Source organism: Macrosteles quadrilineatus, unplaced genomic scaffold, assembly GCF_028750875.1.
Source record: "Macrosteles quadrilineatus isolate MER2022 unplaced genomic scaffold, UCM_ALF_1.0 Scaffold_6__1_contigs__length_79288215, whole genome shotgun sequence".
NCBI classification, from domain to species: Eukaryota; Metazoa; Arthropoda; class Insecta; order Hemiptera; family Cicadellidae; genus Macrosteles; species Macrosteles quadrilineatus.
The window spans coordinates 33,077,130-33,098,934 of NW_026542599.1; the positions used below are offsets into that span (position 1 = coordinate 33,077,130).

The following is a 21,805-nucleotide window of genomic DNA, read 5'->3' on the forward strand; positions in this document are numbered from 1 at the left end:
GTAACTTGAGTCACAGCTACCTTAAGCTTAAGTAGGCTAGGCAACTGTACCTACTAACTTAACCTAATAACACTCAAGCAAATAATAGCCTACTGCATTTTGTTACTTTTTGTCACAAGGCCTAGGAACAGGATTGGATTAAAACACAACTTACTGGATTTCAACACCTCAATTAGTTTTGGAATTTTTTGATGATTCTACAATTTAATTATTGTTCCTCTTCTTTATCTTCTGTCAACACCAGCCGGACTATTGAGTATTGACAAGATTTATTAATTTTCAATGCCGTTATCCTTCACTTCATTTTCATATCTTTTAACTTCTCACTATAAATATTACTTGCATTTTCATTGTCATAGAGCATGTAATTGTTGCCATTTCTCGTATAAAAATCGTTTAAAACATTTAAATAAATAAATGTTTAGGTTATAAATTACGATATCGCAGTTGTCAGTACGGTCAATTACAATAATTATCGTATCCTACCATAAAATATCGTATATATGGTAGACCTGACTGAAGCGAGCAGCTGATGCCATTCCCACAATGCAACATTCTCTTCAATTATAAGCTATGCCCCAAAATCAGGATTATAAGGTATGACTCAAAATCAGGATTATAAGCTATAGAACAGAATCGGAATTATAAGCTGCGCCACTATTTGACCATTATAAGTTGTGAAACAGAAAATGTGTCATACCTTATAACGTTTTAGAGAAATTGTGGCATAGCTTATAATTTTTCGTGAAAGTGTGGCATAGCTTATAACTGATTATAAGCTATGCCACATTTTCAACATTATAAGCTATGGAACAAATTCACGATTATAAGCTATGACATTATAAGCTATGACACCCCACGGTAATTTGTGAGTGTCGCAAAGAAGTAAATGTTTTATCTACGGTAATATCAAAAATATCTTTGCTGATAGTTGTAATATGGACTGTGGGGGAACGCGCCACCACGTCAACCGTCAACCAGCGAACCAGCCATCACGCACGTCAACCCACCATCAAAAAGAAGAAGTTTGAGGTGGCGGGTTGACGTGGTGGCTCGTTGTCGGGGTGGCACGTTGACTCTAGTGTGCACGACAACCCGCCACCCCGGAAAATTGTGTGGTGGCGGGTTGTCGGGGTGGCACGTTGTCCTGGTGGTGCTTAGAGGTGTTTATACACGTCAACCAGCCACCTCTTTAGTGTGGTGGCGGGTTGACGACACCGAAAATAGAGCATACACGACAACCCGCCACCTCATAAAATAGTGATGGCGGGTTGACGCGGTGGCACGTTGTCGCTTAAATACGAGGTGGCGGGTTGACGAGAGTTAACATGGGGCGTACATGACAACCCGCCATCTTTGTTGTCTGTGTATTATATGGTGGCTTCACTACTGCCTCCATTTTCGCACACTTCATTCATTACATTAATTTAAATTTATCTATACCGACTTGCGCAATGTTGCAAAACCAAGGTCTACTTTAAATTAGACACAGTCAGACATCTTGACAACCAACGTGTGTGTATTTGAGTTTCATGAGGGCGGAAATGACAGTGGTGCCAATACAATAGCATACAATATAATACGGCATAGAGTAGGCCCAAACCAGTTAACAGTAAAATACAAAACATATATGTGACAGATAATGTCAAGAAATGGAAAGCTGTTGTGATAACATAACATTTTTAGTGAACATATTTCAAACTCAAAATTCACCTTGTGTGATTTGTGCTACTTTTACTGTATTAACATAGCCTATACCCTTGCAGTTCTTTGTTAAACCAGATACTCCAGAAGTGACCATCATTACGGTGGTTATTGTTACAGATACTGGGAGACTCAACTGAACACCAGGGTTGCAGTGATGGTGTTTTTACAACTACTACATGTGTTTGTCTGCCTCGTAGTCATCACCACCACTCTACATAGATACTCGTATCGTCTCTTTGTCTGGACAGTGACAGTGACAGTTTTAGTGAGTCGGTGGCTCAGTCGGTAGCGTCGCGGACTTCGGGCCCAAGGCAGCGATGTCGTGGGTTCGGATCCTGGTCACTGCCACTAAAATTTATCAGTACAGTTCACCTTTGTACTGTACCGGATCACTCTTTGCTTTGCTGTAAACGATCCACGCATGGGCGCTTAGTCTATGTGGACGGGCAAATGCAAGGTTAAAAGAGGCCGCCAACCTCTTTAAAAAAAAACTGTGTTTGCACCCAAACTGCTTTACATGGCAGCCCAGACATTGGTGTATTTTGTTCTAGTCAGTATTACAAACCTTTCTATGTTTTATACCAAAATAACCAAAGTATCATTCCATGTGTAAGACTGATTAAAATGTATATTTTCAGGATGTTTAATTTTTTACCTGGAGTATGTATCTTTTATGATGAAGAAGTTAGGTTTAAACAATACATACATTTTGAGTAACGATAATTTAATTGAAAATCAATAACAGTAATAGAGAGGCAGTAACAATTACATTATTTTGTTTGAATGTACAAAACTTATCTAATTATCTTTTTGATCATAAACTCTACAAATCGTCTACTCGGCTTTATTTAAAGAATTTGGTTTCTTATAAATATTCAATTACCCATTTCCTATATGTAAAGGGTATTTTACTCCCCTATATTACAAAGTTGGGTTGCCCTAACAGTTGGTTACAATATTGTATAAATGAGTTGTAGTATTGTTTTTCATATTTTAAAAAATCAATAATTTACAAAAGCAATCCAATTTGGGCCTTGGACCCAAAATTGTAGACACAACCCGACCAGAAGTAAAAAATTCTAGCCCATAGACCCCTAACTAAATGTGAAGCATACTTTCCCTACCTTTAGAGGGTTAAACTCTTTTATTATATTAATAAAACCACAATTAAAAACTAAAGCAAAATTTGTTAAACCCGATATTTTTGTATTGAAACTTGTTATTGTTTTTAAAAACAACACACTGTAGTTGGCACATTTTATAAGCTGTCACCATATTCTTTTCCGCCGCCATTTAAAAATATCTGTGTGTGCGAAGAGATCAGTAAAACATAGCATTGCATTCTCACATACGTCTCTTCTCTATTTCACCTTTATAAATTAGAAAACGCGTCACAACTCTTTCAGGCAAACTTCTACGCTGGACCTCTACCCTCTGACTGCTGTTGGTTCATGAGATTCCAATAATGACCTCTCTTCTTTATCAACTCCTGATGGTTGCCAATCTGAAATATGAATATCTTATTAATCTATGTAATAAGTATATTGTTACCAATTGAGAGGGGGACCCCACCCAGGTTCGAAGGAGTGAAAATGAGTGTAGAGCTTTGTGTAGCTTTTAGCTTTGTTACTGACTAAGACCAGCTGTTTCAGCAGCTGTAGGCTATTATTTTATGTGCCCTGTATTGTACATATAATGCTGTATTGTCACTTTAAGAAAGTCTATCCAGAATGTACTAGGATAGTTCAGTACGATATACTTGTTTGTTTTGTGTACCTAATATATTGTTTTTTTTTATATTGTTATGCAATTATATATTGTGATGTTTAGACATAATGCAAGCTTTGGCAATGTAGCCCTTGCAACAAAACTAGTCGGCAACATTTTGTTAGTTAAAATCTGGACTATAGACTGAGCTGCGGAAGCTTACCTTGACATAAAAAGAAGTCCTTAAACATTACCAGGGGCTGTTATAGTTGCATACAACGTTTACCATTGATGGAGACAAGAACATTAAAAAGCAATAAGGCATTTAACATCTTCATTCTTGTTGCTCTTGTGTTCTGAGAAAATTGTCTTTAAATGTTTACGATTTGAGGGTCTGATTACATCCATCCATAAAAGTAGGTGTTTAAATACATCTTGTGAAAGTCAACTTTTATGCTCAACAATGAAAACACATGTTACAAACCTCCACGATGACTCCACCACTCAGCACAACTATGATGTCTGCGTGCTCTATCGTGCTGAGTCTGTGTGCGATTACCAGCACAGTACGGTTGCGACTGACCACTTCTAGAGCTTGCTGAACCACCTTCTCTGACTCCGTGTCCAGGGCACTGTCAACAAGCAGACCATCTTGTAGGTTAATTGCAATACAAGTTAAAACCATTCTAAAGGAACTGGTTCACTCACTCCTCAACCTACTCTCTGAGGAGATACAATGTTGACAAAATAAAAGTGTTTTCTCTGTGACCTTGTATACCTATTAGCCCCTGGACTCTAATTATCTCAGGTAAGCTAGCAAAACTAAAACTATATCCCTTTAAAACAACTTCAGAACTTCACAATTACTAATCAGCATCTTAATTAAAATATAACCTAGAGTTGTCGTTGTATCTGGTGTACTCCATGCATTTAAGCGCTTTGTCCTGAGGTCTAATGACATCACTCTTCCAATTAAAACTTGGTTGAAAATGCTGTTAGTAATATTATTCTAATGTTTACGAAAAGGTTAAGTTGTTTGTATTTCTTGTGTCGGATTAAACCAGATAAGTTAACCCTATCTTTCTCGATTAACATTAATTTTCAATCAACTCACATATACAATAAAGAAAAAGACCTGAGAAAAGAAGAGTATGGCTAGAGTAGAATCTCCAGGTGGAGGGGAGTAGCAAAATAAGTAGGCCTTTGCCATACTGTCCTCCTTTAGGTAGGACAGTGTCTACGGGTCCCTGACAGAAGACAATTTAACCAGAGAATGGCGAAGATCAAGTTATGTATAAACCGATTGTAGCATTTCAGGTAGTATTGAAAAAATAGTTATTTGTGCAACTAGTGAGCAATTGCCTCACTCGAGAAAAATCCTTACTCACGAGCCATAGGCGAGTGAGGAATGGTTTCTCGAGTGAGGCAATTGCACTTTGCACTCGAGTTGCACATTATATTTCTCCTACAGTTACCATAAAACAAATAAATTGGTAACGTAACATATTTTTACACAGAAGTGAACTTTTAATATGACATTTAATGTGAAAGTAGCATTACAGTACAACACCTGACCAGCTGATTTACAGCCAGTGCTGCCAACGTATTTCGCGCGCATACAACCTTGTCTGCATGTTACGCGCTCACTATTTTGTGCCTTCACGTTGCAAATCTGGAGTGAGACAAAGTAATTAGAGTGAGACAATGTTAACATTGTCTCACAGATGAGTGAATCGGCCACTTTGCTTTCTCAAATCAATGAGAGAACATGTACATTGTTAGGTAACTGTAGGGAAATAATACTTTTTAATGCAACCCAATTTTGGCTTAAGACCTCAGGGTCAATGTTTTAACCCGACCCAAAGTAAAAAAGTCTGGCCTGCAGACCCCTGATATTAATTAATTACAAATATAGCACCAAACAAAAATCGAAGGTCTTTTACAGCCTTACATTCCTCTTGCGATTATATGTAATCAAGTTTTTCCCTTGCAACTGACCTGGTAGCCTCGTCTAGTATGAGGATAGATGGGTCTTTCAGTAGAGCGCGGGCGATAGCTATTCTCTGCTTCTGACCCCCAGACACGGTAACTCCCCTCTCCCCCAGAATGGTACTGTAGCCATCAGGGAACTGTCCGATAAAACTGTCAGCATTGGCCAGCCTAGCAGCCTCGTACACCTGATGGGACAAAGAATAATTAACATAGTAATACCAAACAAGTGACAGGTAATACAAACAAAGTAACATAGAATCGAACCAGCTACCTTCTGATTACAAGGCAAGCACTATAACTACTCAACTATCAAGCTGACATCAAAACGATTTACACATACCACGATTTTTACACAATATATTCCTTTAGTAAATTCTTAAATCTGTTGTACAGGGTGGCGCAGATGGATCGGGTGGTTTTAAAATACTTGTCAAACTGTCAATTTCAAAGGTATTGGATTGAAATAAAGTGCAAAACGTGTAGTTACAATGGAAGTTTATTGACAAAAAATTAGTTAAGTGAGTTTTTAAAAATTACATCCATCAAATGCCTTCCTTCTCGAGCGACGCATTCTTGGAGTTGGTCCTTGAGGTTCCGCATTGCTCGCTCAAGCACATCACCAGGAATTGATGTGATTTCGTTGTGATTGCAGCCTTCAACTCCTGAAGCAAGTGTCTACATGAACAAACTCCGGACCATTCAGGAGTTGAAGGCTGCAATTCACAACGAAATCACATATGCGTCGCTCGAGAAGGAAGGCATTTGATGGATGTAATTTTTAAAAACTAACTTAACAAATTTTTTGTCAATAAACTTCCATTGTAACTACACGTTTTGCACTTTATTTCAATCCAATACCTTTAAAATTGACGGTTTGACAAGTATTTTAAAACCACCCAATCCATCTGCGCCACCCTGTACATTTTCTCTCTGAGTACTTACTGATTATTGTTACCCGAGTAAGGGTGGGCCCTAAAGGATTGTTTACTACCATATGTTCTTAGTTCTTGTTAACTCACTGCTGTCAAATTAGTGTGCAATACATCTTTATTGTGACTAGAGAATTAAGATTTTTTTAAAGGGATTGGGATGTGGCTACTACGGGATATCTTACCTCTCGTCTCTGATACTAATTTTCTATTAACAGAATGCTGACGTCTTGTGAGTTAGGTAGTTAGATTGGTATGTTTTTAAGTGTTATTTAGACGTATCTTTTATTTACTTTACTTCACAATGCTGTACAGTACTTGAACTGAATCTAGTCAGAATTCTGTTGGAGGAATAGAGATGGAGGTTGGATGGCCTTTTTGTCATTTAAGGAGTAAAGCAATAATATGGATTTTTTTATGCTAACACTTATTCCTTTGGCCTTTTTGGCACCCCTTAGCTTATTGACTAAGACGATTGGTGCCACATATCAAATATAAAAGTAGCAAGAAACACCTATAGGCCTTCCCTAACCTTTCCATTCCAGAAACCAGTAGTATAGTGATTTAATTAAAATTTACAATCTGCCCACCTCACTGTCAGAGGCAGACGGTCGACCGTAGCGGATGTTTTCTAAAATGGACGTAGCAAACAACACAGGCTCCTGGTTGATCAGTCCAATAGTCTGACCTCTCAGCCAGCTCGGGTCTAGCTCTCTCAGGTCCACACCAGCCAGTCTAATGTGACCTTCATCTACATCATAGAACCTTTAACATTGAAAGTGTTTATGTTATGTTATTTCTGCAAGAGCTTTGGGTAGAAAGTAAAATAACCTAGTAGCTGCAGAGTCCAGGTGCAGTTTTTTTTATATTATGGAAAATTTGTTTATGTATTTAGGTTGTTGGCTGGCTCCTGTTCCAGTTTTATGGTGTTCCATTTTATGGTTATGCTGTCTAAATTTTAAATGGTCATTGCATTATTTCTACACAAAATGTAATACGCGAGTTCATATGAACACGGTACAGCTTCAATTAAAAAACCCAAAAGTTAAATATCTTCCAGTTTCGCTTAGATCAGTGTAAATTTTACTTCTGAATTTATCGTAGAAACTCGTACGCTAATCTGTGAAGTACTACATCTAGTTAAAAGTATAAGCTTTTGATACAACTATCTAGAAATAATTTATGTTAATTTTACAGCATCAACATATACACACCTCTCCAGGAGAGCAGCTATTGTGGACTTGCCATTACCAGAAGTTCCAACAATTGCTACCGTTTTTCCTGCTGGTAGTTTTAGGTTGAAATTTTTCAGGATCACCTGGAAAAATACATTTAATAATTAATTAATCTAATTATTCAATTGATTCATTAGTCGAACTTAAAGTTTCAACCAAATTTGTAGCTTTGTAAGTTTAAAAGATTTTTGTAGGAATTTAAAAATATAATGAATCTAACAGTGTCTAATGTGGTTATAATTTCTTTATGAATGGTAGCTACCTCATAAAGGCTACTTAACACGTTTGCTACTTACAGTTGAGTGAAAATATGTTTTTGCATCCATACAAAAACGGGGACATTTGATTTTCAAAATAATTTTTAATCAAATCAATAATTTTTAACTACTGTTACTTTTTGGAATGCAAATTGTGTAGTTTTATTTCATAGCAAAAAATAATTTCCAATCGAAACTGATAAAACTATGTTTTTTGTTCATTTTATACTGCAGTTAAAACACCTTGTTTTACCTGCATGCATCACATCACAGGTCTTAAGTAGCTTTTTTCTCCCTAGGGTGTAAAATAATCAGCTGGAGTCAAGGACATCAGCCAGTAGCATTCACTGATTTTGCCGAGGAAAATTGTCCAGATTGACAAAAACTATCATTGCATTGTTATAAAAATGTTTTTGTATTTAGGTAGGTCTATAATCATACAAACATTGTACGTTTCACTACAATAGCATAAACACTTCTGCCTAACCTTTATTGAATTTAGATGAAAATGATGATTTTTGGTTTATATTTATTGGTGTGTTGGCGGAATATGTAACTTATTGCTTCTAAATAAATAGTTTTGAGATCTAATTAAAGTTGTGTAAACAATGTACCAAACTGTTGTTTTGTGATTAGCTAGTTTAAATTATGGCACAGTGATGAACCTTATAGTTCATTACCCGGGCCGAGTGTATTTTTAACCCTCAGTAATTTTCCAACGTGAGTTTGGTCACTTTAGGCTCTAATAAAGAAATACACTGTTTTTGCTTCTTTGCATTCTCCTATTCTTTCTGCTGTAAAGCAAAAATATTCCAAACATTTGATGTCACCTAACAATCAGCTTATCTCGAGTAAAATTTTAACTGACCTAAAAAACAAGTATTCTGGAAGTGAGGATGAAATAGATAGAAAATAAGCGGTTAAATGTGTTTCCTCCACATCTAAGATAAGACGACATTTCCAAACTTTGTGCAGTTTATTCACCTGCTGAGGTCTAGTAGGGTAGGAGAATGTCACATTGTCAAATTCTACATCAGCCACCAAAGTATGGAACGGGATTGTCTTGCCACCTGACAGTGGGATTTTCTCCTCAGTGTTGATGTACTGGAAAAATACAAACTTTTTTGTACCTTAGGATTACATAAATACAACTTGTGGTTTTATGAACATTTTATTTACGGCAGATTACAAACATACACAACAACACAACTCGCTGTCAAAGGCGAATACATAAAAACACCACAATTAATAGCATGATTGGGTTATGGCTTCCGAATCACCGATAAATATTGAAAATGGTGGTTTATGCAGGTATTTTGCAACACCACTTTTGCAATTACCTCAATATGGGTTGGTTATTGTTTTCTCATTTTGTAGTAGGACTAGGAATATAATCAAACACATGTTTTCTTACACTGTAAACATTACGAGATGAGAAATAAAAATAAAAGATGTAACAGAAGAAATAGAATTAAAATTCATGATGTAACCCCTGAACTGTTTAATTAGACTAATATGAGGTAGGTACATACCTTTACGTCAACAGTTCAATTGTAGTAAGTAGAACTCACAACATGTTTCGCCTATTCAGGCATCGTCAGGTGATATCCTAGCAAGAATGCTTTGTCTTCATCCATGATGGGGTCGTCAAGAAACATTTAAATAAAATAAATATACACACATTACGCACGAAAACATTTAACAATTAGAGTAGGCCTACTCTAATTGTTAAATGTTTTCGTGCGTAATGAGTGTATATTTATTTAAATGACGACCCCATCATGGATGAAGACAAAGCATTCTTGTTAGGATATCACCTGACGATGCCTGAATAGGCGAAACATGTTGTGAGTTCTACTTACTACAATTGAACTGTTGACGTAAAGGTATGTATCTCATATCAGGAGAACTAGATCTTGACCAGTCACACTCTGGTCATCATGAAGAGATTGTCTCTAAAAATTATGCTGAAAAAAACCTGAATGCAAGATGAGATTACACACTTTGATGGCAAAAATTCCTCAAACATAATACAACGGCTATTCAAAAGTATATTATGTTTCCGTCTGTACCCGCAAAGACCAGAGCTACTGTGGCCATCTTGGTTCCAGGACGCCACGCCGCTCAGTTAGCATCAAGTTTTGCTAATGAGTGGTTTGTGTTTTAAACCATCTAGTTAGTGGCTGATTGAAATGTTTGCCTTAATAAATAGAGTGATGTCCGTGCACTTTTTTAATTTTTGGTTTATTTATGCATGTAAAAAAACTGAAAACAATTTTAATTTTACTGACAACTTTGTGAAATGTACAATGAGGGGAAGATTTTGTTACTTTAAAACGATAGCTAAAATCACGGCAAATCGAAAACGAGAATTTCTGGAATCATTCAATTGGGTTTCCTCACATATAGTCCGGACCTTGTACTGAGTGACTACCACTTCTTTCCATCAATGATGAAGTAGCTGGCAATGCAGTGTTTTGCCGACAAACAGCTGCTGCAAAAAGTGAAAAGCTGGTAGAAGACATAAGTGGCAGAATTTTGCGAGGAAGGAATTATCAATCTCATGTATGGCTGTAACAAGTGTTTTAATTTTCATGGTGACCTGGCGTAAAACAATATAAAGTGTTGTTGTATTTAAGCGTGGCTTTCAACAGTATAGGCTATATTACAAAATTGTCCTATTGTTTATTTTCAATTCCAAAACAAAATCAAGTTTCTGGATGGCTATCATATCAGTAGGGTGCGAGAGTCTACAAGGCAACCTCACCTCAAACACTCTAGAGCCGGCCTGCATGCCTCGCACATAGTTGCCAAACAGCAGCGACAGCTGAGCCAGTGACCGTTGTATTGTCTGTGTCGCCACCAAGAACGACATCAGTGCGCCAGGCTGCAACTCTTCCGTAGCCATCAGGTAACCTCCCATACACAGTGATGCCAACACAACACCGTTCAGGAACAGATTGGTGCCTGCCTATCAGATACAGTCATCTTGAAATAGTGGTTTTTGTCTATAGTAGTTGTTATACAAATTGGCATTTTCTTAGCCTACTTATGATTAGTTTACAAAACAGCTAATTCCTCAAAATTACAATATGCCCACTACTTTTTCACACTCTGAAAGACAACTGAAGAAGCAACACTTAGACTAAGTTTATTTTAATTGAATAATAACTAGGGGTGTGCAAAGCATTAAAAAAAATAGGCCTAGCATCTGTTGTAACTGTAATAATTTGATTAAACTTTACTATATTCTCACAAATATTGCTTGTCTAGAACCCTACCTGAAATGCTGCAATACCCATACCCAGCCGCTGGTAAAGATTTTGCGCTTTTTCTACTTCATCTTGAAACCTATGAAAGAAAACCAAAACCACAATTAAATATTTAAACATATATTGAGCAGGTCTAGTAATAGAACGAGGGGCTTCGATCCTCAAAGTCCTCAGTGCAAATACCACCGTTTAACAATTGCTTTTAACTTTATTATAATACCACTACCCCTAAACCTAGCCTGAAGTAATGTGTGAAGCAGTCCCAGGCTAGAGCCTCTACCATATGAAAGTCGCAAAAAAAAAAAAAAAAAAAAAAGAAATACAAAGATGGACGTTTCCTTGATTCTAAATCATCCGATTCTGTAAGTTTGAATATTACAGTAAAATTGAGAGCATACAGGAAGTAGGTTTTAAACAGAGATAATATTTAAAAGTCTGGGTTTAAGAACTTAGAATGGTACTAGACTGTATGACATGATTTCTACCTGTCACACTCGAGTTGTTCGTTGGCGAAGGCTCGCACAGTGCGGATGTTACTGATAGTTTCCTCACTGATCACAGTCACAACGGAGGACTGATGTTGGGCTTGGCGAGACAGAACTCGCAGCAGTGAGCCCAGCATTGTACCTACATCACCATGTCAGTTATTAACTACTCAGCTGTTAAACTCTTTTTCGGCTGAAAAACTGACTTTAGATTGTATTAACTCTTCCCGTACAAGCCGGTGTCTTGGCCTAGAACAGGCAAAATTTGTAAAATGAGAAATATTCATTTTTATTTCTTTTAATTTTATCGATTCCTAACTCTTAATACAACATAACATAACAAATTACTTCCACTACCTGTCCATGAATATCAAGATAATGGCGGATATATCTGCATCTTGTTTTTATTAAAAGGTAACTAAATAAAAAATTTAAAAGTGGTTTGCTATTTCAATCACACATTTTATTTTGGAAAAAGAACATGAAATTAAAAAGAAATTTATATCAAATAACCTAACGTTGAAAGATGTTCACATACAAAATTTACGTGTTGAACACTGAAAGGGTGCCATGCCACTTACAAGGTCACGGTGCTTATAAAGAGCTCGAGTAAGTAACACCATAGTGGTGAACCTAGGGTTACTGTAAAAACACCAATCAGTCTGTGTAAAGAATCAGCAGAAATATCTGCTTCTTGTCCACTACGTCTATGAGCTTTATGCGAATGTATCCGATGCTGTTAATATGCAGCCAGCCCAGTAAACAAATACACACGGCTATATTGATTCTCGACATACTAATAATATCACAATTTTGCTGGTTATTGCTAATGTTTATCATTAATTACCTCCAACAATGACGGTAGAGACTATCACCAACATTCCCATAGTCATGGGCGGAGACAGGCTGTACATGGACACTACACACCCTCCAATCTGCACAAACAAAACATACAAGGGTAAGGTAGGCATAAGTGTATCCATCCAAACAAAGTATCACAAACGCTTTTTAAGTGAAAGCGGTCCACACCCCGTTATATTATTGTGGATATGCTGGAGATTGAGCCTCCTGCACCAAAGTCCGAGATGCTAACCACTACGCTAGCAACACACCCTTGTCTTGTCAATAAACACCCTTAATATTTGCATAGGCTATTGTACCAATTTAATCCTTTTCCGAGGCTTGGTAACTACGTTTCGTAACTGGTATGTTTTCCGGGGCGGGCTGTTGGCCCAACGCCCAACCCCCACAAGCCCTTGGAGGACCGGGCTCGAGTTGCCTGCCTTTCGCCTACCTCATAAGTGCCAAGCCAACCTAAGAGGCGTTTCCCACCCTGCACTACGGGGAAGCATCAAACTGGATTGCACTACTGGGACTGGCAGTGTCCCAGAAAAATGAAAACCGACTCATAGTGTTTAAAAATAAAGTACTAAGAAAAATATTTGGTCCAGTACAGGAGGGACAAATGTGGAGAATAAGGAAAAATAGAGAGTTAAGATCACTATACACCGACCCAGATATTGTTGCAAAAGTTAAAGGAAGAAGGTTAAGTTGATAGGGCATGTGCTAAGAAGAGAGAAAGGAACAAGACTGTATGAAGTTTTGAGAGCCACACCTGGAGGTAAACGTCCATTGGGAAGGCTGAAATTGAGATGGACTGACCAATTATTGAACAACATCAGGACAATGGGTGCAAGTGTCAACTTTGCAGAAGACAGAGAAGGGTGGAAGAGGCTGGTACACGAGGCGAAGAATCAACTGAGATTTGTGGAGCCATGGCAGTAAGTAAGTAAGTATTGTACCAAATTGTATTCAATTCAATTCCTTAAAACAGCTACACAAAATTTGGTGCGTATTTCAAGCGGAATGTGAATGCAGGATTAGTGTAGAGTGGAGTGAGATGATCTGTGTAGCTTTATTAGTGACTAAGACCAGCTGCTTCTTAGCCAGGATTGTAGATTAGATTAGATTTTTAGGTTGCTGTCACATAAAGGAAAAATAACAAAAAACAGGCAAATATGAGTAAGGAACAACAACAATTTTAAGGTTAAGATAAGTAAACAATGTATGTTAAATGAATGAGATGTCAACTTTAAGTGCCTTCGAGGAATACAAAGCGGTCCACCGGTGGAAATAATGTGTAGTTCTGGGAGCCCGGTGAGTTTACCTAGCAGACAGATATTTCCTCTTTCTTCCTCCACTGGTGCAAGATTCGTGCACAGGAGAAATCGTGCGGTGCACAATACGCCAGCGGCATCTGATTGGTCAGTTTCTTGGACACCAGTATGCAGCTACGCCAAAATGGCAGGTCCATCGAATAAATGTTCAACTGTTTATCAGTTTGATAGGTTATACTACGTAATAAGTGAGTAATTTATTCTGTGAGGGTAAGTTTGTCCAATTTTAATAAAGAAAAGAGTAGGTTGACGTTTAAATTATAATCCGATGATGTGTACCGTAAACCGGTGTCTAACCGTTCTTGTATCTCAAGACTCTTGGAGAGTTAGTCACCGTATCTTCTGCACCGATGCACCAATACATGATGCCAGAACACGCCCTTTGATACTTAGTTCTTTGACTAGTTCTTAAGCCAAGAACACACCACAGTGTGTATTCGGTAAGTTGGTGCACGGACCTATCAGCTACCCGGGTCGGTCATTATCTCCCCACAGTTGGGTGTTTGGGTCCATTGAAATTGAAATATTTCATTGTCACTGACCACTTTGTCAATCAAAAAGAAAAAGATTACAAATAAGTCAGTGACCATGTAATTTTTCAAGGGCCCGTGTGTGGGGCATATAAATGTGATTTCAATTGAGAAGACTCGTCCACTGCGGGCCTACAATTTTTACAATATTTTCTTGCAGATCTGAAGAGAAAATAAAGGACAGGTTTAAATTGTTTAAAATTAAAATTACCTGCGCAATACTGCGAAGACCTTGGGCAAAAACCATCTTGAAGGCACTTTTGAACTCCTGAACATCTGATGTTATGCTGGAATATAACAAAATGTGAAGTTGTTTTTTTCTGAATGCACTTTGTCTATAGAAAAGTAGAAACTTAACGGGAGCCATCATGTAAAACAACAACCTGTAGTTAATATTGGAATGAAAGTGCTAAGTGTAGTGATTAATAATTTCATATCACTACTAGTAAGTTATTCATAAACTAGCCAGTAATCGGTTCAATAATATAGAAAAACAAACAAGAATTGTTTCCTAAGCATTTGTATACAAAAAAATTAGCCATTAAATTACTGATTTAACATTTTACCAACACCATTCCATAGTTTCATGTAGTTTAATAACTCTACAAAATGTTACTGTTTAAACCCCTTAAGGCCTCGGGTACGATACAAGCGGCAAGCGGCAACCTGAGCGGCATGTAAGCTACGGTGGTGGCACTTACAAGCGGCACTTTTATAACGCTCATCAAATTTCCCCAGTTTTATGAGTCAGTTTAGTCGAAAATGGTAAACTATGCTTACCTGCAAGACGTATTGCAACTATTGTTGCTATCTGACAATTGTTTGACTTTAAAGAAAAACTTAAGTTTTTAGAAAAACCTTGACCCTAACTTGGTCCCAAACTTTTCTGGTGAAGTGTTTTAAAACTTCCGTGTTGATCATTCCACAAACATTCCCTAGACTGCACCTCACGTATCAACCCGTATCGCACGTTTGCTGCTGTTACTCTGTCATTTTAGGCCGAACTGAAGCATGACTCACCTGAGCGGCGAGCGGTGTTTTCGCGAAAATTGGTTTTGACTTGAAACCATAAGCGGTGCTGAGCGGTGCCGCTCACCGCCGCGTGGGCACCCTCAACGAATTTACACGCAACTAAATGAGATCCGATGTCAGACCCGCTCCCCGCTCGTATCGTACCCAGGGCCTAATGGAAACTAAACATTTTGCTAATACCAGTCAATTAATTGTTTCTGTAAAGAAATAAATCTAAGGAAAATTTTTATCTTTTACACAATATGAAATAAAATCATAAATAAACAACAAATACTTTATTGTCTTGACAAAATTGTATCCACAGTTAATTAATTAATTTTTAACTTAAGTTTAGTATTAATTTAATCTCTTTATAATTTCATTTTTATATTTTTTATGGATTTTTCATTGAAGTCTTCATTAGAATAGATCGGATCTTTTCTTCTATTGTAATAAAGATGTTTTTCATAAAACTTTGTACTGTGGAAAGTAGTAGAAGAAAATATTTGTAATTTTCTCAAATTATAATTCTTCACACATAATTCTTCCTTTTTCCAGAATTTCTCAAAATTGTTCTAAAAATAGTAATGTTTTGTAAATATATATTGAGTAAAAGGTCATCGACTGGTAATTTTTTAATACTTTCTAACATGATTTGCATTAGCTTTGATTTAAATCAATAAAAAAGCATATGTAAGCCAAGCGTAATTTAATTGCAAAAGGTAATTTGGGTAGACAGCATGAAAATTACAGCATTCATTTCATTTTGACAACAGAGTTCAAACTATTATAAATTCTGGACCATTTACAGGTAAGCTCTGTAGCAAAAGATGTAAAACATTGATGATACCATTGTATTACCAGTCTACTAGGTCGCCAGTTCGTTGTTTGTCAAAAAACTGGAGATCTTGGCGCAGAATAGAGGAGTAGAGCAGAACCTTGATCCTTGTAGCAAGTCTCTCCCCTACCCCGGACAGCAGATAGATGTAGAGGAACGTGGCTGAAGCCTGGAACATCACATCTAAATAAGACTCAATTAATCTAAAAAAAAGAACAAAATACTTTTATACACTGACTTAATAGTGTAAATATCAACTCTTAAGCTTAAGGAAAATATTCAATTTAAAAGGATACCTGGCTGGTTTTATTTTAATCAATTGATACTGCAAAATGTGCGTTAATACTACCTAGTGCCCTATCATAAGTTGATGAATTAGAGTGTAGGCTACTGAGCTGTTCTTGGAGCTTGTGTGGCTGACCTACAACTGACTCAAAAGGACACTCATTGAAGCACTGGTAATATAACCTTTTACTGTCGAATAAGACTGAAAGTAATGTACTGTAGAACTCAACATAACAGATAACAGTCACAAATAAATTATATACGTATACTGTTTTTTTATACTTTAACTTTGAAAAGTTACGCAGCACAAATCTACATACTTTAAATTTGAATTATTTATAATTTTCCATGAATATGGTTTCAGTTTACTAAACTCTATCTTTGTGGCTTCAGCAAATTTGAATGCTATGATTTTGAACCTCACCTGTGCAATATAAAGACCGAGTATTTTGAACACCGGGCTTCGCATCTCTGAACTGAAGCTAGCCTGTGACCCGACCGATGACATGAACCTCGTCATCACATTGACTATGTCTCCAAGAAGTCTGGGCAGTTGTATGTTCAAAACGGCAGCAGCTAATATGGCCTGTAAGAAGTACAAGTCATATAAAAATTTTACCGATTCAAAAAAAAAATAAATAGGCTAAACACGAGGGCTATTTAGAAAGTCAGTAACGTTTATGTGACCTTCTGTACAACTTATTTTTGGACCTCGTGTGAAAGCTTTGGACCTTCTGATGATGATCCTTTAAAATTACACCTCAATTGTATTAATTAAATCGATAAGAAGGACGGGTAAAAAGGGATGTAGTAGGGTAAATCAGTGTATTAAGTATACATAATCTATTTTAATCTAACACAATTCTACTAGAATATCACCATATTAAGTTTCACATTAACACGTTCACTGCGGGCGTATCCGATCGGATACGGGCCGAGCGCTGTTCAGACGCTGCCGTAACCGATCGGATACGCTCGGCAATGCCTTTAGTATATCATCGTTTTTGCTCTAGCGTCAGTCGAAGGCAGACCAATTCCACGTTAGCGTGTAGTGGGTGACTTGCTTTTTGTTGTGTTGTAGGTTGGTAGTAAAATTTCCCCATAAAATCCCGTCTGGCAAACTTAAAAATCAACTTGTTGTCCCGTATTTCTCCCACCAATTGGCAATACGATGGGACCGGCTACGTTCCAAGCAGTGCTGCTATATGTGAGTGTTTAGCGAACTACGTCGACTCTTGTTATAAAACAGGACATCACCGCACGTTATTTTCTATTCGTCATACCGAAATATGAGAGCCAAACACCCGGCAATCGGGTTTGTTCGACGCTGCGGGCTGCGCCGCGCTGAGGCTACGCCTGCCATTTGATGGCCCGCAGCGAACGTGTTAAAAATATCTTTACATCAGATTTTTTTAAAGCATTTTGAATCATGTTTTTTTTTACATTGAAATTGCTTATAAAATGAATATTCTGGATTTACACTTAATAGGCATATAAAGATGCATATGAACTCGCACAAAAACTATACAGTAGCTACTTTAGAGACGTTTAAGTATACAAATACAGTGCTTGTGGATAGGTAACTTAATGAATAAATGAATGAATTATGTTTATAAAAAAAATACAATGAAACAATGTGATAGGCCTACATAAGATGTAGAGAAGTATGATTGGCAGTAATTAGTTTGATTTTATAGTTAATAGTTACAAGCTAAAATGACATAATTTATAGTCTATCATCTGATATAAAACATATTTCACCTAAACTGTACATCCGATGGTAATTCCCTGACATCTGGTTTTTGTGAAGGATGAAAATCTTTACAACAAAATATTATTGATATAAATTATGTCCAAATTATAGAAGAAAGCCAAATAATCACTGCTCTGCTAAACTGCTTTAAATTTAATGGCAGTGAAAATAAAAACTTTAACTTACAGTTAGTATAGGTAGGACTACTTACGATAATAGCTCCAATAAGGCACAAAACATCTGGTTTGATGAGTTCAAAGAACTTGGTCCAATCAAACTGTGGATTGTCATCTTTACTCTCAGCTGGTTTACAGTAAACATTAGGACGAACACAAAACTTGACCAAACTCAATCCACTGACACCCGCTACCACAGTCAAAGTTGTAAAAGGTTGTTTCAGTCTTAATATAACATTTATTCTTGAACACTTCTCACCAATTTTATACTTCTTTGGGTTCGAAAGGTAACTCTGTTTCACATTTTGAACGATGTTTTCAAATTTTAACTTTTGGAAGCTGTAAAAACACAAAGGGAGGTCTAAGGTTTTAAAATTATAATTTACATGAGATTTCCATTCTAAACCTTGCACAACTTACTTTAATTTATCACTTATATGAATCAATATGCCAATATTTGAAGAGCTGTTTGGTTACACAACACTTGCTAATTCGATAAAGAGTCTCCATAGCAATTATCAATTAGCCTAACTTAACTGGGTACTTTCCTGTTAAAGGGAACATTCATTATTATCGATGATTTTCAATCGATATATCGATATTAACGAATTGAAACCTATCAGCTGACAACTACGATAAATAAATATTGTTCAGTATAAAAAAATATTTAAATGAAACTGTTCCAAACCAACCTAACAAAACCAACCAAACTTGTAACAACTAAAAATTCCGTTTAATCTTCCCCACATGCCTTTTCTGTAATCAAACGGAATTTATAAAATGGTACAGCAAGATTGGTTGGTTATGTTAGGTTAGCTTAGAACAGTTTTAATCGATATAATAGACTAGATTTTAGCCTAAACAAGATCAGTTGTCATTGTAATGGATTGTAAAGGGAAAAAAAATATCGATATATCGATTAAAATTCATCGATAATAATGAATGTTCCCTTTAACAGGAAAGTACCCTTAACTGATATGGGGACGCCACCTTGGGGCATATTTTTACCCAAATATGAGTGAAGGATGAGTGTAGAATGGTGTGATATGATGAGCTTTGTTGCTGAATATGCTAACACCAGCTGTTTCATCAGTCAAGATCGTTCATTTAAAGGTGAGCACTTTTTGGTACCGGTATCTAATTTTGACCGAGACTGACGTCACAGTCACGCAAAAGTATCGACCGAAAATACCGGATCGAGAATACATTCGTTCGGTTTTTGTAGAATTCGGATCATGTACGACAGCCCGCGGCCGGCAGCCAAAGGAGAGGATCTGCCTCCGCATCGCTGAATCCCATCCTATAGGCTATAAGACACGGTTAAGCTCATTATTTAATAACTTAGGCCTACAAGAAAGAAGCTTTTAATGTAAAGTGAGCTTATGGACCTAACAATTAAAGGGCCTATGTTTGTAAGTCAAGCAGGGCTAATATAATTCCAATGTTGTGAGCAAAATATTTGTGTTACAGAACTAGCCCAAAAAAATTTAAATTTAGTTATAAAATAATATTTGGTACTTTCCTGTTAAAGGGAACATTCATTATTATCGATGATTTTTTTCTCGATATATTGATGTTTTTGATTTCCGATCCATTACAAATTGACAACAATTAACTGATCTTGTTTAGGCTAAAATAGTCTATTATATGGATTGAGAAATGAAACTGTTCCAAGCTAACCTTTCATAACCAACCAAACTTGCTGTACAATTAAAAAAATTTAGTTTTGGTTTGAATATAAAAGGCAAGTTATAAACACGGAATTTTTAAATGTTACAGCAAGCTTGGTTAGTTATGTTAGGTTATTTTTTTTAGTTATAGTTTCATTTCATTAATGTTTGTTGATACTGATCAATATTGTTCGTAGTTGTCAGCTGATATGTTTCAATTTGTTAATATCGATATATCGAGAAAAAAATCATCGATAATAATGAATGTTCCCTTTAACAGGAAAGTACCTATTTTTTATTCGAAGCTTACAATCAAAGAGGCTTACGTAACTAAGGTGCAAATGTAATATTGATTGAAATCAGTCATAAGGTTAAGGTCTAAGCTGTAACACAGGATTACAAATGTTAAATGACAGATTTCAGGTAAATCAGCACTGTTTTATCATCTCAGTTGGTCCTAAAGGCACATGAAGATGAATTAGGCATAATTAATTCAACGATCAACAATTAAATCAAATGAAGGTTAAATTCTGTACATACAATAAAACTATAACTTAAATGCCAAAAATTCTAACAAAGATTTAAACTTACAGTTAAGAAGAAATGGAATTCAAAGCAAAATCTTTGACAAAAAGTTATAAGGTTACTGATGGGATTCGAACCAGGTAGGTGGTACCTCTTACATATCAGCCGACCACTCTATCCACTGTACCACAAACACTGATGGCTGTGCATCGTATCGTTGTGGTAATGGCATTCCGTGCCCTAACAACCCTGTGATGTCACTGATGGACGCCTAATCCACGTCCGGTTACTGGATGCCTATCCTCTATGTTTTTAATAATGTTAAGTAACAATGCTCTTGGACTTGTCGCTAACAAACAAAAAAATAACAAAGTGGGTAAGTTAGGCCTACTTTGTTGTTATTAAGCAATCAGGTCTCTGGCTTGGGTCACTTATGAGTAGGCCTACTCGAAGTGAGCACTAAACTTATCATGATTTGGCCTATCGTATGTAATGACTTGTTATTTCAAATTCGTCATCATTAAGAAGAGAGAAGCATGTACAGTGAACTAAACACAATCCAAAATATTTGTTTAAGGCTCCTGTAACACCTAGGTGGCATCACCATCTCAACTATTTAATTGATAACTTAGCTTTATAGATTAATCTTACCCAGAGAAACGTTGGCTTGCTGGTTTTGAGAAAGATCGAGTAAATACTAGTGACCACAACATTGATAACTTGATAAGCCTATAGTAGGCCTACCTAACCTAAAAATAAGTTTTCAATTGTAAAATGAGTTAAGATTGCAAATTTTACATTTATGTGGGTGTAAAATTAACTCACTCAGTTTCTAAAGGACAACATTATTCAAAATACTATAACATTGTAATTTAATTAATTGTAGTCCCTATCATTATAACAATGTTTGCAATGACACCAAGAACAATAAAATTCGCAGCCGACACAGAGCGAAGGTCCGGCGACGACAATATAGACCAGCTGTTAAGCTCCAGCTGGACTCATTGAGATGGATGAATAGATTATAACTGGAGTGGAGCACGGCTCCCTTTAAAACTACAGGCCGCGGCTGGTAGAATTAATTGGCAACGTCGCAAGTGGTGTTGTTTAGTGACAGACGTCCCATAAGATAACATGGCAGACAGGTGACATCAGCTCATTAGTTCACACTTTATTTATTTAAATTTAAATTTATGAACATACATTTATTAAAAAATATTGAAAATAAAACATACAGAATTGAAAACCAAAACAAT

General features: G+C 36.6%; 1 protein-coding gene across 1 annotated transcript; it reads right to left on the reverse strand.

Annotated features, from left to right (window-relative positions):
* Positions 1–2,422: 2,422 nt before the first annotated feature.
* Positions 2,423–21,454, reverse strand: LOC128996414 (mitochondrial potassium channel ATP-binding subunit-like). The gene is made up of 15 exons (XM_054421732.1): positions 21,201–21,454; positions 18,390–18,693; positions 16,850–17,011; positions 16,164–16,309; positions 14,503–14,578; positions 12,432–12,519; positions 11,585–11,726; positions 11,109–11,178; positions 10,595–10,798; positions 8,812–8,931; positions 7,550–7,653; positions 6,926–7,100; positions 5,413–5,591; positions 3,899–4,046; positions 2,423–3,211 (listed from the first exon to the last, which is right to left on the reverse strand). Exons 1-15 carry the CDS (start codon positions 21,260–21,262, stop codon positions 3,122–3,124), a joined length of 2,070 nt encoding a protein of 689 aa, XP_054277707.1. The 5' UTR covers positions 21,263–21,454; the 3' UTR covers positions 2,423–3,121.
* Between the last annotated feature and the right edge of the window lie 351 nt (positions 21,455–21,805).

What these genes read in the sequence shown, in the direction of transcription:
- LOC128996414 (XM_054421732.1), bottom strand. Translation starts at nt 21,262, where the DNA reads ATGTTGTGGTCACTAGTATTTACTCGATCTTTCTCAAAACCAGCAAGC. An exon ending in GCAAGCCAACGTTTCTCTGG is followed by an intron (nt 18,694 to 21,200) that starts GTAAGATTAATC and finishes GTGTTTTTACAG; the next exon opens with CTTCCAAAAGTTAAAATTTG. An exon ending in GCCTTATTGGAGCTATTATC is followed by an intron (nt 17,012 to 18,389) that starts GTAAGTAGTCCT and finishes TACTTCTTACAG; the next exon opens with GCCATATTAGCTGCTGCCGT.